The 18987-nt window shown below is 38.5% G+C and overlaps 1 protein-coding gene across 15 annotated transcripts in view; it reads right to left on the bottom strand.

Moving 5' to 3' along the window:
• The window catches only part of chl1a (cell adhesion molecule L1-like a), a 47878-nt gene that overhangs the window by 18400 nt on the left and 10491 nt on the right, over positions 1 to 18987 (bottom strand). For 7 of the 15 annotated variants that reach the window (XM_079676758.1, XM_079676768.1, XM_079676769.1 and 4 more), the window contains exons 1-20: positions 14698 to 14851; positions 12358 to 12538; positions 11768 to 11876; positions 11437 to 11621; positions 11196 to 11318; positions 9052 to 9222; positions 8727 to 8765; positions 8409 to 8523; positions 7654 to 7835; positions 7413 to 7547; positions 6804 to 6944; positions 6056 to 6167; positions 5282 to 5445; positions 4574 to 4739; positions 3914 to 4038; positions 3611 to 3715; positions 1144 to 1341; positions 654 to 724; positions 332 to 554; positions 100 to 135 (exon numbers count right to left, since the gene is read on the bottom strand). In XM_079676758.1, coding sequence (XP_079532884.1) covers positions 100 to 135; positions 332 to 554; positions 654 to 724; positions 1144 to 1341; positions 3611 to 3715; positions 3914 to 4038; positions 4574 to 4739; positions 5282 to 5445; positions 6056 to 6167; positions 6804 to 6944; positions 7413 to 7547; positions 7654 to 7835; positions 8409 to 8523; positions 8727 to 8765; positions 9052 to 9222; positions 11196 to 11318; positions 11437 to 11621; positions 11768 to 11876; positions 12358 to 12538; positions 14698 to 14712 — 2596 coding nt within the window. In that variant the 5' untranslated portion in view covers positions 14713 to 14851. Of the gene's footprint in view, positions 1 to 99; positions 136 to 331; positions 555 to 653; positions 725 to 1143; positions 1342 to 3610; positions 3716 to 3913; positions 4039 to 4573; positions 4740 to 5281; positions 5446 to 6055; positions 6168 to 6803; positions 6945 to 7412; positions 7548 to 7653; positions 7836 to 8408; positions 8524 to 8726; positions 8766 to 9051; positions 9223 to 11195; positions 11319 to 11436; positions 11622 to 11767; positions 11877 to 12357; positions 12539 to 14697; positions 14852 to 18987 lie in introns of those variants that run through there. The other 8 variants (XM_079676766.1, XM_079676764.1, XM_079676770.1 and 5 more) reach the window with 4 other exon arrangements.

The following is an 18987-nucleotide window of genomic DNA, read 5'->3' as shown; positions in this document are numbered from 1 at the left end:
TTAGCATAGAAGTTTTTTTTTCTAAGCAGAGGGGGAGGAAAAGTCACTACTGCACACCTGCACGGGGTTAAAAAGCATGAGAAAAAGAAAGAACTTAACCTGACACATTTTCCTGCAGACAATGCCAAAAGACGACTGAAGACGGGGTGGGATTTGATAACAAAGAGGTCAAAGTAAGTCAAAAGCAAAACAACAGCTACTGTACATGTGCTAGTTCAGTCTTAGGGTATGTTTTAAGAACAACCAAAGTGAGTAGCATGTAAACATAGATTGAAATATGATAACGACAGTACACATTTTTGAGGAAGTCTTAAGTTTGCATCACACTCACCATCTTCTCCAGAGTAACCAGTGACGATTTTAGGTTCTGGTCCCCAGCCATGGCTGTTCCTGCTCTGAATTTCGATCTCGTAGGGGACAAACGTGGACGTGTTCCTCACGACAAAGGAGTGTCTGTTGACCATATGCAACTTCCATTCATCTCCCACCCCCAGTTTTCTGTAGCGCACCCTGTACTCGAGGCCTGGGCCATTGTGTTCAATTGGCAACAGCGGCTACAAGAGGATAGAGTGTTGATGTCTTAGAAATATAATCAAAAATCAAAATACAATAATATCAGTTGTTTGTATTTGTCTACAGATCCATAATCTTACCTCCCAGCTAATGTCCATTTGATTAGGAGAATGGCCTTGAATTTTGATGCTTTCTGGGTTTTTTTCAGGAGCTTTGAACAGAAATGTAAAATAATATAATGAATATATAGAAAAATAGCATGATTGAGCGAATCTAACTATTTTGTCTTTTACTGCCAAAATGCAAATATCCCTCAATGTTGTTCAGCTAAAACAGAATATTTGGTAGTTGTACAGTAGCACAAGTATTCTTATTTGACACACAAGCATATTCAAATGAGAGTCATGATTAAGCAGCATTGTGTGCTGGAGCTGATAATTGGCGATTTAAGGGCTCCCGAGACACAAAAATATCCATACCCCCCACTGCTAGAAAAAGTCCTGTGGAATAAGGTTGGCCTCTCCACGCAGCAACTCTCTGCACTTTTCACAAATTGTTAAAACTTTGCATGCTTTCACAATCAACAGAGACCCAAAGCAGAACATGGTAATTAAAGGGAGCGAGTCTCACCAGAAGGGGGTGTTTTGTGTCTCTCAGTGGGCTCACTGGGGGGTCCAGGTCCAACAGCATTAACAGCATACACTCTGAACTGGTAGTTAATGTTACCATGTAGTGCCAGCTCCGCTGTTGCCTGGTTACCGGGGACTTTCTGTAGCTCCCGCCACCTTCCGGGCTCCCATTGGCTCTCCTCGTACTCCACTATAAACTCTGTGCTCACAGACGAGAGAAGAAATCCTCATGATCAGTCACTGTACAACAGATCATCACTACAGCTGAGAAAGCATGCTTCACACTCCTTTGATTATTTTCTAAAGTCCAACATACATTATGTCTACAGTTCATGTTCCACACTTTCTCAAAATAAATAAAGGAACAATCAAACGTTCTCATAAACACCTTTTCTTAGAGTTTGCTCATATCAGTGCGTTAATTACAAAGCTTGTCAGGGCTGATTATAGGTTTAGCACAAGGGTTGTTGGTACACACATTTTTTAAACTCAACCTAAAAAGTTAAGAAATGTCAATGTTTCATTGACCCCAAAAGGCCAAAAGAAAGTTATAGTTTCAGGTTTACATACATTTTATTTTTCTAAGAACATTTTTAACCAAGTAAAATGATGATATTAGACATACAGTATCTAAGTGGTGTCATGAATAGAGCTGTTCAATTCTCTACATTTTCCCACAATTCATTGCAGTGGCAACATTAAGAGCAACAGCCACCTTAGCATAAGTAGGCAAACTAGTGCCTTTTCAGTAGTCCTCTCCAATCCTTGCTCATCTTTAATGAACCATTAGATGTTTGTTATCGAGCTCAAGAATTATAATAATTGTTTTGACTACTAGACTTAACCACTCTTTGTCGAAAAATCCACTAATGCAATTGCTCCTTAATGTCAAATGTGCACAATCATTCTGCCACGTAGGTGTGTCAAAGATGAAGTGTCGAACATCACTGTTAACAACTTGTTACTGAATGTTCATCATGTAGGGAAAAATAAATGAGTAAACAAGGGAGTGATTTCATGCAAAGCCTTTTGGCAATTTCCAAGGCAAATTAATCAGATCATTTTAATATTTCTTCACACAAATTCACTTGGTGCTTAGCCAAACTGATCCACGGATATCGTTTAGAGAATTTCTGGCCTCATAACTCATGTGTGCTGCTCCAAGATGTTTAATTAAACACAAAACAGCACATTTTACACTAAAAAAGGACCTTCTTCAGGCATGTCTATTCTGATTTCTGATCATAGATAGCAAAAATCAAAGCACATAAACACTACAAGGACACACTTATCAGTTGATATAAAATCTTTTCATCACAAGTTTCCAAAAATAAATGAGACCCTTTTTGAAGTATAAATGAGACACAAGCTTCTGTGCCAGGTTCCTGAACACTTCACTGCCACTTGCAGCCTTTGCTTGTGAAATAACTTTAGTTAGCACTCAACAGTGATCAATGCAGCCGAATCTGTTCACTCTCAGAGAAAACATGACAATGCGCAGCATCTAGATTTGAACTTGTATCAAAGAACATTTGTAATGGAGGGTTTAACACTAGTCTGCAGACTTTAGGTGTTAAAGTTCAACTTATTTACGTGTTAGGGATTGTTCATCCAGACAGCACTCACTGAACAAAATTAGCTGAAAGTGCCAGTAGGTGTGCAGGGATGGAAAGTAACTAACTACAATTACAGTATTAAAGTATTGTACTTGTACAAGCTACTTGTTTCCAACTTAATTATTTCCATTGTTATACTGTATACATTTATATTTTTTTGTACTTGTGACTACACTGAATATATTTTAAAGCTTTAGTTACTACTTTTCAGATTCAGAATCATAATACAAAGTATACTCTCAGAAATTCTGATGAAATATAATGGAATAAGCTAATCAGCTTCATGTAGAGTAGTTAAAATGTCCTCCTTACCAGCTACTATATTTAGGTAATGAACACATGAATGCATCTTATTATATTTATGATTCTGAATTCCAGTTGTGAGTACTTTTAAATGAACTAATTGAGATATATTTTAAACACTATTGTACTTTTACTTTAATTATAATTTTAATGCAGAATTTGAGTACTTCTAACAGACATTTATTTTTACATTATATTATTGCTACTTAAGTAAAATATAATTGGGTGTGTGCATGGAAATCATGTATCTGCTAATATCCTATTATGTTGTTTTCTAGAGTAACTGCAGAAAAACATTCTATTCCATTCACTTAACCTACACAACTTTTTTCCTCACTCTAATTATTCTGAAATACCATCATTAAAAAAAAGTAATTACATCGTTATGTGGGCTGTACACTTAATTGTAACAACTAATAGTCACAGCAGGTCACAGCTGTTGATGACCCCTGAGAACATGTTGTTTTTCTGTTGCATTATTTAGCACCACTAACACCTATTTTCAGACATCAGCTGTTCTACTTCTTCTACACTAATATAACTATTCACCTATCACAGAGCTGCTGTGATCACTCCCGGGTATCCAATACAGGCTAATATTCCTCGGACTCGGAAGTTCTGAAATCTCTACAATTTTGGGAGCATCGGGAACATCTGCAAAACAAAACAAATACAACAGGATCAAAAGTCAATTTATAATCTGAGGAGAGCTGAAACATTACAATGACATCAAAACCACAACCCACTGTTTTCAAATATTTATAACACTGTCTATATTCTGAGCCCTTTCAAGGAATGTCTAGTCAATAATGAATGATATTCCATACTATATTATTTACACAACCACCTTACCCAGCACGGTGAGCAGTGCAGTGGCATTGTCCTCATCGAGGCTGGTTCTGGCAACGCACGTGTACACTCCCTGATCACTCAGGTTCACACTCATGATCTGCAGCATGACATAGTCCGCAAAGTATCTGAACATAAAATCCCATTTGTTAGTACATAGATAGAATTCAAGTTCAATCAATCAAGCAGTCAGAAAGCATCTTGCACCTCCGGCAAAGCTACACAATCCTCTGCATTGTTAATAATGAAGTAAAATAGGAAAAGCTTTTTCTTAATCTACATCAAAATGAACATAGTGCTAGATTATTATAGATTATATGTTCTAGGTTGTTTGAAATGCAATAGTTTCTGCTAGAGCTTTTCCAAATTTCTAGTAAATCTTACAAAAAATGTGTTGTTTTTTCTTAGATAACAACCTACGTACTAAGCAGGCCAGCAAAGACTTGGCAGAGTAATCAGGCTATTTATTAAGTAGACAAAAAATAGCAAAATCCCCTGTCTTTGACCATCTACTGAGTAGGATAAACACAAAGCTTTCGGGACCTTTTATGCATTTTTTCTCCTGAGGATAAGCAAAGAGATAAAGACTCAGAACAAACCCATCTTAGGAGAAAAAAAACACCTGAAAACGAATGGAAACACTATCGAACCTCAGGAGCCTACCTGGAATGTTCTTCAGACAAAAGTGGGATCTCTTCACCATCCTTCCTCCATACCACCTCAAAGGTGCTCTGCAGGCTTTTATCATACTCTGCCTGGCACATCAGCTGGGCTGTGGTGCCACTGATGACCTGCACGTCCTGAGGTGGGTATACTATGTGTGTAGGGTCTAAAGATAAGAACAAATCCCAAGAAGAAAAACACATAAAAAAGATAAGATAGGGTGCAGCCAGAGAGAATAATGATTTATAATGCCTGCATGCTACAAATGAGATGCATGTATTTGAAGTTCAGCCAATTTATGTAGTTTATTAATGTGTCCCTCTCGCAGTAACTGCCTCCTGGATGGAAATGTACGGATTTTGCTCAATACATTTCATGGTGATTTTCATTCATGAAAAATAGATTTCAAAATATGTTCCACCACATTATTATTTATGCAGCATCTTCTTATACTGCCAATCAATAAAAGATGATTTTTTTGGTCTGGATGCTAAGATATTTATTGGCTTTCTAGCACAAGCATGTTTCAACAGACCTTACAGACCACCTAGTTGTTATCACTTTATTCATCACAGCAGCGTTGGTTAAAAACAATCAAGCTTAAATTGTATTTATGATGTGGTTTGCAAATGTAACTCCTTCAGTTGGGTGAATATCTTTATATTTTATAATTGTATGCAGTGACTTTTTCTCCTGTCACTGAAATACCTTTAACATCCAGCACAGCAGTGATAGCAGACATGCCCTCGCTGTTAGAGGCAACACACTCGTATCTCCCACTGTCTTTTTTGTCTGCACTGATGATTTTCAAAGATTCGTTTAGAGGGAAAAAGTGTATCCCATCAATGGTTTTCGGCGTGTCATCTCTGGCCCTAGGAGAGAACGTTTTAGCCAATTAAGATGCAACAACTCCAGGTATTTGATTAAGTTCAGTAAATCATGCCCATTTCATTTTTACAATTGTAATTTAGGTGTAAGACTTCATTTACATACATACAATATATCATCTTAAGTATCTTATTCTACCTTGTTCTTTTGCCCTAATTTATTTGTTCCTTTTGATTTCAATGAATTGAATGTTGCTAAACATAAAAGGTTCTTGTAAAGCTATCGTATTATGGATCGTCTGAGATCCAATTTCCCTTCTGTGGATCTGTAGCAGAGCTGCAGTGATATTTCTCAGATACAATTAGCTCAATTTCAAGGCAAGGGGGAGGATTATCTCATTAAACAAGTATAAATGTCACATCTATGTCATGCCAACACCTGAAGCAGTGTGTCATTGCTAGCGTGATTCACTGCAGTGAGCATGTGCTCCGGTTTATTCCTGATGAACTGATTTCAAACTGACTGATAAAGCGGTATGTACTGTCCCCTGGAGAAAACCTCTCACATTGAAAAAGGTATAGAGTTTTTCTGTTTTATCACTATATGTTTCAAAAGGACAGACTAATATACCTGTTCTTCTGGGTGATTACTTACCAGGAGATTTTGGATGGCGGAGAGCTGAAAACACTGCAGTTCAGGAGGATGTCCCCTCCTAATACTACAGCGTACTCTTGGTAGTCCCTTGTCAGTATCAAAGGAGCCATATCTAAGAGCAAGGTAAGGAGGAGAGATAACAGCAGCTCAAATGTCAAGTTATTGCCCATGAGTGATTTTTTTCCACAAGAAAGAAAGCGAGCAGATAACTGAAAACACAGATATAATTCAGATGCAGGAACAGGCATCACACCTCTTGCAATACTTGAGAGATAAATGATCTCTTATAGAGGCCCAAGTGCTGAGAATTATTTTGACATTTTCAGTTATGTCGAGGGTTTTTTTTCATTCAAAAAAGACATTTGCACATTTCTTACAAATGTCGGTTGCATTAAGAAGAAGAACTGAATCATAACTGTTATCAAAAAAAGGTGAAGCTGAGAGGGTTTTCTTTTCTCAAGACTTGAGTCATTATGAGTGGCCATGGCTAAGTCAAACTCGGCTTTATGGATGGAATGCAGGCTGATTGAGGATAATGTGTACCTTTTGTGATCAGAAAAAACAATGTTTGTAGAGAGAATAAAACCACCTCAAAATGTAAAGGAGCTGTGGAATGCTTTTGATCTCAAACTAACTATACAACATTTACCAGTGGCAGGTGTACCTGATAAATTGGCCATTGTGTTAATAAGACAATACATTTTTCCTCACTGGCTGTGTAAGGTTTAAATTTGACAGTAATACTCACTCATGACCATGATGTTAATGTTGGCCAGAATACTGCCGTGGCTGTTGGAGGCCTCACACTGGTAGACGGCGCTGTCCTCTGTTTTGGCGTTGTGGAGCACCACGGTGTCATCGAGCACTCGCCTGTTGTTCACTGGGTCGTCTGACAGGAACAAACAGTCATACATAAATCATCAAAGTCTTTAACAATGGACTACATCAGTGTAGGTTTTGCTTTACAGTCAACAACTCTTTTTAGATTAATATGACAAACATTCTCAATATCGAAATGTTAAGCCTTGTTCTTATTCTCCAGAAATATTTATAATCTTCTTACACAAACCCTTTACATAAAGACAGTTGTGTACTCAGGCAGGACATTTTACAGTTGAATACAAAACTTTACCTTCACATAGCACAGTTAAACTTCAGTGGAAATTAACTAAAATGTATATGCTACAAAGAAAAACAACCGTAAGAATACATAAAATACTACAAAAATACTCAAACTCTTCCAGTATAAAACAATATAATATTGGTGGTTAAAGCTGTGTATAGCTGCTTGCTGCACCGCCCTCCTGCCCAGTGTTATAATATGCATAAAACTACAGCTAGAATCATTTCCACTCACCTTTGAACAGTCGTCCATTCCTCCTCCATGTAATGTCCGGCGATGGTTTTCCACTGACCGAGCACTTGATGTGAACATCAGTCCCGATCACGGTCAGCTGGCTCTGAGGAGGCTCTGACAGCCAATTTGGAGGCTCTGGGAGACGTTAACAAGACACTTGTTGAATTAACAAACTAAAAACAGCTTTATCCTCCAAGCAAAACCAAATGCAGCAACAAATACATGCATAATTAGCTCTTACCTTCCACTATTACATCAAAGTAGTGGACAGCCTCTCCAACAGAGTTCTGGGCTTTACACATGTATTTCCCAGCGTCACTCTCATCTACAGCGGAAATGGACAACAGCTTTCCATGTTTGCCTTCACTTCTCCGTGAAGGCAGCGTGTCTCCCATTTTCATCCATGTTACCTTCGGGGTCGGACTACGACATGAAAAAACATGTCAATTGCCACAATAGCAGATGAATAGGATGATTGATAAAAAAATCTATAAACAAATGGTATTTGATAGTTGAGTAAGTAGTCAATAGTTATTATATGAATTACTAATGTTTACAGATTATTATAAATGTTGAAATGTAAGTTATTTTAACAATGTATTGATGCATACATAATATGGAGATGGATGTAACATTATATTTAAGGCTAATAATTAGTTTGTAATCTGTCTTTAAACACTCTTCAGGTGGCTATCAAGTTGATGAATATATTGCATTCGTAATTAGTTAATAAATACTTTGCAAAGCATGTATAAACATCATTTGTTAATGGTAATTAAATGTTTGTCTGGTAATATTAACAAATATTTGTATTTGTTATCTCCTCTCATCAGCTACGATACAATATATAATTTATCAATGCATTGATCATATTATACATGAAAATAACGTAAGTATAGAAACTATTAACATTAAAGTTTAAATTAAGTTATTAATCTGCCATTTATGTATAATATATAATACAGTATACAGTGATGATATTGCACATATTCGTACTATCCATGAGGAATACACTCCAGCTCCAGATGCTTTCCCCTCAGCAGCACCTTCTCTGTCTGAACACCAGAGGGCAGCAGCAGGCCGGGCATCCTCACAGGGGGGGGTTCAGCTGCTTTAGACATAGAAAACAGTCTCCTTCAGTAATTTCTCCTTTTTTAATCAATGTTTAAATAATAGTTAACTACACACACGCCTGGAGTCAATTTATTATCTGCAGAGTGTTTGCAACATGCAAATCAACCCTGCAACGCTGCCTGTTCACATGATATGGAATGTGTTTTACTGTGAAGGCTTTGATGTGTGAATATCACTCACTGGCTTCCCCGCTGTCAGCAGATTCATTGCCAGGTTTCGCTGGAACAAAAACAAACATCTTGAGAATTATACGGGTAGTGATCGTTTGTTTTCACCGATATATATCGCTGAATTCAGTAGTCATAACAGATTATCATTGAGCAATAAACATGACAAGACAAGCCCTGCTAGAGAGTGAAGATATCAGGGATCTGTCCTTTATGGAATGATTCACAATTTGTAATAGTCTATGGAAAATACATTGTGCTCCCAGATCATTTTATCAAGTACTATACAAATAGAAAATGTGACAGAAGTACTGCTGGCTGTATTGTGTTTAACCTACAGCTCTTGACAATGACAGCCATGGCGGTTTTCTGGACGATGGTGCGTATTTTGGTGAAGGAGGCAAAGCAACAGTAGTCCTGACGACTGTCTTTCAGTAAGGCATAAGCGAAGTACAGGTTGCCATCAGTGCCCACAGAAACCCTCTCATCCTGCTCAATGTGCTCAAGACCTGAAAAAGAGAACATTTATATCAATGATTTCAGCAGATTAATTAGACAGAACATCTCAAATATATCCATCAGGTGAACCAGAGCTATTCATGATGCATCCAAGTGTGCGTGATTTTAACCAGAGCTTCCTAATGAGACTTAGGTCACATGATAGTAAATTGCATCATTGTCATTAATGGAACGTTAATGGAAATGCCGTGACGTTTTTTCCTTGTATAGAGTCGGTGAATTGGTACTGTAAGACTGTAAGTGCACTGTGACAGCATATTTGGTTTCCACAGATCCATTATTCAAGTAAAATAAAGCCTTAAGTCATTGGTTGTTTGGTCAATGTTCATAAAAAAAAGATTTGTTTTTTATAATGCATGTGGACTGTGGATGTTAAGACAATCCCTGGAAAATGTGTCATGTGAAACTAAAATGTAAGGCAAGGCAAGTTTATTTATACAGCACCTTTCAACAAAAATGAAACATGAACAGAAAGCTGACCAGTCCCTGAAGACCTGAGAGTTCTGGATGGTTCATAATTTAGCAGTAGGTCAGAAATGTATTTTGGGCCTAAACCATTCAATGCTTTATAAACCAGCAGCAGTATTTTGAAATCAATTCTTTGACCCACAGGAAAGTAAACTTTTTTCTATTTTTTAAAGATTTTTAAACAAGAATTGTGCACCAGTGTATTCATTGACTCTGCTCCATGCCTCCAGGCCCTATCCACTTCAAAACCCGTTTTTTCTTTCTGACATCAGACAGGTGTGTTGTAGGAGCTCTCAAGGGATTGGACAGAAAAATATTGACAAACCACTTCAGACTGAACTGAGGTGACTTTTTAAAATCACTGTCTCTGGCGCTGGTGTGAAGAAACTTTGTGGGCCTCGAGTGTGTCTTCCTTCTTATTGTCACTCTTAACTTCACTGATGGCCAGTGGAGACTGAGGACAACCACATGGCTCTCCCAAACTCAGTGCCAGCTTTTAGATTGTATCCCTAATAAACTTTCAGTAGAAGTGACGTAGACAGACCTCCATCAATATACCACCTGCACCATTAACAAAGCAAAGGTGAAGCACAACTGAAAGTGTCCCAGGAGCTTCAAGAGTCTTTATTTGACTCCCAATACAGACTGCTTTTAGTCTGTATTGGGGGTAACATGTTACCGTAGTACATGTTTCTTTTAGCAGAAAAAAGATATATAATGCTTAACTAACACAACGTTGGTTATATTATTACATTAACTATGTCACCCGAAAATTAAGTACACTGTTCTACTTCCGCAAATTCACCACCAGAAAAACCTAGTGGTTGATCTTATTACAAATGGTGCGAATTAATGAATGGGCCTATAATCGGGAAACATCTTACATTAAGGCTTTTCTATGAGCAAATGATATCCATCATACGTATGCATATTGTTGTGTTTGATGGATTTTGTCAACCACATCCTCTTTGCGTTACGGCTTTCAGATGAAGCGGAGACAAGCTAGCTCATCCATACAAATTAAAAGGAGAAGAAGCATTTTCACGGTGATCATGGTGAACATTCTTTTCCAAGGAGGGTTTAACAAAAACAATTGTAGACCAAATAGATCATTAAAAGCCGACCGGAAAGATAGTCTATCATATATGGCATTTAGAGTGGTGATACTATAATATTGTTTAAAAAAAAACACATGTAGCCTTTCCTCACAGCGCGGCAGAGAATGGTATATCGACACACATGCCGATTTGTTAATAATTGCAATTTTCTTGAGCTTCTTTGCTATGAGCATTATCATCCTCTGTATTATTATAATGCCTAGTTGTACTTGTGCTGTCAATTTGAAAGTAATACAAAAGTAGAGTACTCAAACATTTCTCTACACAAACAGTAAATGATATGTTAAACATTTTGAAAGTCACCCGTCCAAAACTATCAACCAACAGATATATCCACCATAAAAGTAACAAGTAACAGCAGCTCCTTCTTTGCTTACCAATAGACATCCAGTAGATCTTAACTGGGGCTACACCTTCTGGAGGGTTACACTCCAGGATGATTGGATCTCCCTCCTCAACAACGAGGGGGGAATTGACCTCTTTTGGAAACTTGGGCACATCTAATTAAAAAAAAAAAACAGTGATTAAACAAAACGAAAAAACGTATCCGGTGACAGTGAAAAGCATTAGTCATCCTTTTAAGGTAATTTGTGAGCTTGTTGTGTAAAGGTTACTCACTGGGAACTCTAAGTTCAATCTCCTCCGTCATGGCAGTTCCCAACTTGTTAGAAGAGTAGCATCGGTATGTACCACGAAACTCGACAACCTGCTTGTTGTGAAGCACGAATGTACCAACTGGGTGATGTCTGTTTGTCGTGACGTGGGGAGGGATGAAGTCTTTGCCATCTTTGGTCCATCTGTATCTGTTGGAGCAAAATACACAGTATCAATCTATCACTGATAAACAGAAGCATATGTGACAAAGTTGAAAGCTGTGGTATTTTCTCACAGATCATCCTTAATCAGCCATTTGCTTAATTACGACAGAGATCATGCTGATGTCACTTACTCTGGTGGTGGGTTGCCCCTGGCTTCACACTGGATGGTAATGGACTTGTCAAAAGGAAGTGCAATAATGGGACCAGATGAGCTATTAATTATGGTTGGTGGCTGCTCCACTATAAAAACAAAACATAAAGACAAAATGATCACAAAAGTGTTGAACGTTAACATTTCGGATTAAGAACACACATATTCTTCTGTTGTTTCATATTATTTGCTACTGCCCTACATAAAGCTGATAAGTCAGTAATGTGGTAAAGTTGTATGCAAACCATGCTACATTCTGGAAAAATAAAGAGATAGACACTGAACTACAACAGCATCCCAGCATTTGCAAAGCATTCACAGACCTAAACAAAGAAGCCTCTGCTACAACACTCGTGAGTTAAACAATTTACTCCAAGGTGTTATTTGTTAGTCATCTTTTTAAAAGCAGCTAACATTTACTTAAGCGTGATGGACAGCTAAAAAAAAAGAACACACACTTTTTTGACAAATGCCAAAACAGAAAGATGAAATTAAACATTAAACATTAAGCAACCAGTTTGATTTATAAATAAGATAATATATTCAAGATTTGTATCATGACATTCCTACCTTCCAGAGGGATGTTGAGGCCTGTGGCTGTGGAGGTGAAGGCCAAAAGCAGAACAAGCTGCAGGCTCCCCACCAGCCTCATCACCCTCCACTGGTGGATGGAGACAGCAGAGATCAGGAGAACGTGTTGATATGGATCAACTGGCGTCACTTGGGATTTGTAAGGCACATGGAAGAGGACCTGAAAGAGTCAGAGTAAGATTTATTTTTAAAAGATGAATCTACTGATTAAAGTTGGAGAAAAACAACAACAGTTTGATCACAAGCATATGTTCTTTTCACAGAGATGCTGCACTTAATGAACGTCACAGAGGGGGAGATGCTTTTCTCTAAATGAGCTGTGAACAAACACACTCATAGGGAAACTGTGCCTGTCACTGAGGGGAGTTAACACCGGCAGTAACACTGAGGAAGCTGAACATGGTTCAGTTGTACATACCAACAACATTGCAACGATACAAACCTGGTTTACAATGGTCAAAGTTTCCATTTAAGTTAGCATTGTTTACTTTAAACGTTATACTGTGTTTGTCAAGTGACAGTATAGAAAACCACAACGCAAATACACAAACAAAATCTTACTCAATACCTATCCTTTTTTAAATACTTGAACGACTCCTGTTCAACTCGCTGTACCTCAGGAAAAAAAACATGTTCTTTATTCTTGCTAGAAAATGTAACTTTAAGGCATTTATAAATGGATTGGAAGGGTTAACACTCAAATGTAGTAATAGAGAGAAAGGAAATACATAATATTGGAAATTATGTTTTTAGAGTTATCAAAATCAGTACTTTGTATATAAATACATTTGGATTTTTCATGTATACATAAGAAAAACGTATATTCTATAATAAAAGGCCCATTTAAAGAACATTTCCTTAATGTATTCAAAATGTCCCATTGAGGATATTATTGTACTATTAAGAATGATTTGTTCATCATTGTTGTGATCTCGTAGCACAACACAGCCCGACACTTGCCTGGAGATTACCCTTTGAACTGTAAAGCCTGGCTGGTGACATGGCATAGCATGCTTACAGTAAACCCACCTGGCACAAAGCTGCATTCTGCTACGACAGCTAGATCCAAGATGGCACACTATAAATTGGTCTAAGCCAGTTAGTATTTCACGGCTTAGTTCTCACAGTGCTGAGACTGTGACGGCAGCACTGGCAATGCCAAATGGGTCCAGCCTCCAGCTAATCCTGCTATCAGCTGAATGAAAGAGGGAGCCCCGGCAGTCATACAGTACGCTGCTTAACAGTGACTGAGTGCTGCTCTGGGTTCTTCTAAGGACGCAAAGCTGCATGCGTTGCCCCTTCTCAGTGAGCAAGGTTAATTTGGTAATTGTTGTGGACTAGATGCAGGATTAAGCTGCTTCAATTTAGAATCAATTAAACAAATTCAGAGATTGTGGAAGAGTAGTACTTGCAATAAGGACTTTTTTGTGATTATCCTCAATCGGATTGAATGGTAAACAAAGCTGGATAGATGTTTGTCACAGTGGGGTAAACATGCATGTTCATGTTGTAATAAAGCTGTAAGCCTCTGTCATTCTCTGTCTGGTGCTATTGTGTGCTATAATTTACACACACAGGCCCACACATGAGCACGCCTGCACATAATCACAGACAGAAAATCACATAAGCCCAGCAGGACATGCAGAGTCCTTGATAGGCAGGAGGTACACAGTCCACCAGTGACTTGAGAAGTGGGACCTTTTATCCACATTTGTATTAATCCTACCAACAACCAGTCAATTTATATACAAACACAGCAGACATAGTGTATTGCCAGTTAAGCAACTTTGTGGGTTAGACAGATTATACTACTCCACATGCACGTGGAGATCTGAAAACCACAAAATCACTTTAATCATAAATTAAACAAAACCAACAGTCTGTTTGAAAGGCAAAATCCTTAGAGCATAAAATGGGGTGGAGTCACTATATAAACAGTTCACAAAGCATTTGTTTGGGAAGTCGAGGGATCTGTTACCTGAACACATGGCAGATCACAGCCACAAATCTGCAGGGATTGTGTCAAACCAATAGTTGGCTAGGGCACGAAGAGTGAGACTACATGACTAATCCTTGCCAACACACACTGTATACAATGACCCCCTCCCTTTCTTTGAACTCAAACTTAGTTCAATCGGCCTCACACAAACACACACCCCTACAGACTACGATATATCGTTGCAAATTAAAGACTGTAAAGTAAAGCATAAATCATCTGAACACGTATTATTATACAACACTACTACTCAAATACATATACAGTCAGAACAGGGAGTAAAAATGGCAGAACACTTTACATGAAGTAACAGTTCTACTTACTGGTTTCTGAGTCATTCTACATCTTAAGTCCACTTCTATCAGAGTGCAGCTGAACTACAAGTCCATACAAAACATTTTACAGGGCAGGACCATCAAGAGATCATTCCAGCAACTCTCTCTGAACCAACATATCTGACTTGTCCTTCCTCCTTAACCTCACGTCGTTCCTCTCATGGTGCACAGGCACGCCTCCCTGCCCGCCCCAACACTCAAGCGGCTAAAGGAGCGACAGGAGACTCACTGAAGTGACATATGTCGCCAAAGCCTCTCACTTGGCAAAGAGGCTCTATAAGCCTGTGACAATGAGGGGACAAAGCCTGCACTGCGGGGCTTCTCAGTGAGCATTAAAGAATTGGTGTAGAGGAAGTTCAGGCATGTCTCGCCATCTCTTTCTCTGCACTATCTCTCCCCTTTTTCCTAGATCCCTCCATCCTGCCTTCCACAAACAATGCACGCCCATTTACACCCAGTTCCATCTCGATGATTTTTTATGCAATGTGTCTCGGATCCAATTAAAGGGTAGGGACGGGAGTCATCTTCTCTCAGAGGACCACGGTTTTTGTGTACTTTCTTTTCCACACAGTGCTCCGGGGTATTGATAGAGAGAGGAATGGGAGTACATGCCAGAAATAGACACACAATTGTTGATAGCAGCCCACTAGGAGCTTTATGATTTGGCTTTTCCTTTCTATTTAAGTTTTTGTAAAGATTGTTATTGGAATCTTATCTGAAAACATGTCAAGAAATAATTGAGTATTATAAGTAGCTCTCCTGAAGGTAAAGGTAAATATCTCGTACATGCAAAAAGGTCACCACCAAAAAGGTCATGTTATTTTCTCAATAGGCCTCATTTATATTCCACGGAGTAAAGCAGGGAATTTGCAATATACTGTAGGTGGCTTATCAAACACCGTTGTGAGTTAAAAGTGTTAGCAGATCTGCATTGTGTTTAGGAATAATGGGGAGTGTTTCTACAACATCATTTTCTAAGCCTAATGGAGACATAATGACCGCACCGATAAGCAATGCTCACACTGCCCTGCAGGGCAATCTAACCAGCAGGAAACGTGTTGACATTCACGGCTCAGTATATTAAAGCCTGAAATGAGGTAGTGCACGCTCCCTGCTAACGCTGAGATGAACTGTTCTAAAGTGAAGAATGGGATACTAATGGTTTTAGAAAAAAAGCTTTGGGGAGCAGTTCTCAAGGGAAAACAATGTATTTACACTGCCTAATAAAGAAAATCAAACAGTCTTGTAAAACGTGATACTATTTTTCGGTTTATCTCTTTGCGTATAAGAACACTGCATTGACTAGAAAGCCGTTCCTTTTAAACCAGTGATTGATTGCCTGACATAACATATAATGCCATCCATCTAAGCTGTCATCACCTCAAATGGACCTATTCCATGTTTAAGAGCGCACAGCTTCTGTAAACACAGAGGAACAAACCTACAGTAAGAGGCAACTTGCATGTCCTCGTAAAGGGGGGGGGGGGGGGGGGGGGGGTTCATTCCATAAATATGTATTTCTGCCAAATCAGACAATTGATGACAATCTCTAGGAGTTTCAAAAAAGACAGTTTGAATTATTTTGTCCTTTGATATGTTTCATGCTCAGTGTCTCTTTCTCTTCTATGGACAAACGAGAAGAATGTTAAGACTAAGAATGTAGATTAAATTAATAAAAGCAAACGTTAAGCCCCCTAATTAGGCTTATATGAAAGAAATAAAATATTTACTACTAAAAAATATATAATTATATATCACCGCAGTCAGATGACAACCAGACACATACACAAACTTATAGAGGATAAATATGACTTTTTTAAGGATCTCTATTCATGACCAGATTCTTTTTTTTTGTCAAGTTAACATGAATGTTAAAACGAACGAGACACAACTTCAATTGTGAATTCCTACTTCAAATCTACATCTCACCCCCCTGTGGTGACGAACTGAAAAGGTGTCCCAGCCCCATGCCTTTGTCATGAGGCATTTCCTCTCCAACAGTCCTTGCCTCTGGTCTTTCGCCACCGTCTTTATGCAAAGTGCACAAAATACCAATTACCAAATGCCTTCCATACAAACTTAGGAAATGTTTGATAGCATATGACGCAATTAAAATATCTATAAACATATATGTGCAAGTTTGTAATGAGTATAATCAAAGAAAAGGCCGGAAGGGCACCGTGACACACCTGTACAGTAAATCTATTTCAACGGAAGCTAAGGTTGTGACCCATTCATGACTCCATTACATTCTCAAACATTGTCTAAAATCACAAAGGAAAATATTTCAGAGAGTGCTCCACTAGGTGTAGCCGCTCCACACAGTCAGATATACGACTGCAGACAAACTACTCAACATAGCATGCTGTCAACGCAGACAACGCCAGCAATGATGGAGGAGGTTTCAGAAGTCAGAACATCAGCTGGGACTGACAGAGATAAACCAGCCGCCAGACAAACTCTATTATGTACAAATACTAGAGTGCTTTAATTATAATCATGTGGACTGTGTTTTACCAATGTACACACTTTAAATTCAAAGGGTTGGGCTACCATAGGTAACATTCTTTAAATGCATGATGTTAAACAAATGTGATTGTAAAGAAAGTGTAATCAAGCACATATCCTGGCTGCCTCAGGAAATCCCTCATGTGTTCATGTGTCTAACGTCATTTGGCTGACACATAAACCATTAGATCTCTGTAGATCTTGACTGATTACTTTTTCCGAGGCAGATACCAACTCTTTAGCTAGGCGTATTATCCAGGCTTCTTTAACAATACTGTATGATTGCCCTGCTTATCCGTAGATGAAAGGAGTCTCGCTTACTACACATGTATCATATTTGCAGACACTGATAGATCAATCCATGAAAGTAATGCCAACATTAGGGAAGACCCTCTAGACGCCAAAGTTCTAAGCTAGTTAAGGTCATAACATAACAACTTCCCTTACCTCAGGTCAACATGTCTTCGTCATTACCTAATGGCGCAATAAGACGTCTCTGTTTCGGTCCCCCGAGCTCTACAGCAAGCTAGTAATTATGTATGCCTGTAATTCACACAAACATCTCTCTGACACACATCCAACGCGTCCATCAAAACCTGTGCTTCCAGTATTATGTTAAAAGAAGAAGCTCTACACTTGTACACAAGCAAAACAGGTTCAAGTCAAAAGCCTGTTGTGACTCTGAACATCAAAAAATGTTGCACTGCTGCTTCTATAACTTTTCATTTCCTAAGTAATGTTCATATTATGATGTTATAGAGACCTAAACTGGATTTTTTTCTTTCCTCCATCCTTCCATGTGAATATCACTTTTGCAGAGCACATGTGCTGTGTGGAGGTTTGTCGAAGTGTGTCGCTCATTTAAGTGCCATTAAGCCTTAAGTGGTTCCTGCGCTGGCACACGGTGCTTTGTGAAGTGACATGTGAAGTGTCACTATAAACAGAAGCCATCCTGGCACGCAAACGGTTGACACGCTACTAAAACCTTAAATACTAGTTACCCAATCATAGACCATGAGGTGTGGCATTTCCTGAGCAGCAAAGATACTCTACCTTTTCCATTTCTCAAGATTTCCCCCTTACCGAAAACACTGGGATACAATAATGGATTAAATCGAAAACTTTATTTTTTAATTTAAATCCATCTGTTGGGAGACACAGGCTAACAACATGAATCACTATAGAAACACGTTCCTCGCAAAAGTGCTGAGTGACAAAGAGTGGCATTCAGGAGCCTAATCAGTTTGCCACAGCTAGCAGCACAGGGAGAGACAGTGTGGAGACACACAGTCACACTCAGCTTCCTCCCTTTAGAGACTGCAGGCCAGGAGAAGACCTCTTCACACCTTCCTTCACCCCGACACATTGTTCATCGCTGTTGCAGAGAGGCGGATAAGGGAGCAGTGCTGTGCTCTGTGGCCTGAACTAAGCTGGTAATTAGTTGATGGGATAATCTTGAAGGCCTAAAGTGGTATTTAGTTGGATGGGCAATGTCTTTTTTTTAAAAGACAAAAACAAAAAATCTTTGCTTCAAATCAACAATTTCTATAGCTCCATCGCTTCAGTATTTTTTGACCAAACCTAAGTTTGCAAAAGTTTGACTTTTATGGGATTACAGGTCTGTGATTACACATAATACAGATATTATTAAAAGTTATAATGATACAATACTTTAGAATGAACCCAATAGTTATAGACCATGTATTCAAATTAATTTGTTTTAGGTTCCACTCCTGTGTTTTGAATCCAGTTGGACGGAAAACCTTTTTT

This window comes from Notothenia rossii, assembly GCF_949606895.1.
Source record: "Notothenia rossii genome assembly, chromosome: 4".
NCBI classification, from domain to species: domain Eukaryota; kingdom Metazoa; phylum Chordata; class Actinopteri; order Perciformes; family Nototheniidae; genus Notothenia; species Notothenia rossii.
Note: the sequence above shows the minus strand (reverse complement) of the source record. Positions and strands in the feature narration are given on the sequence as shown.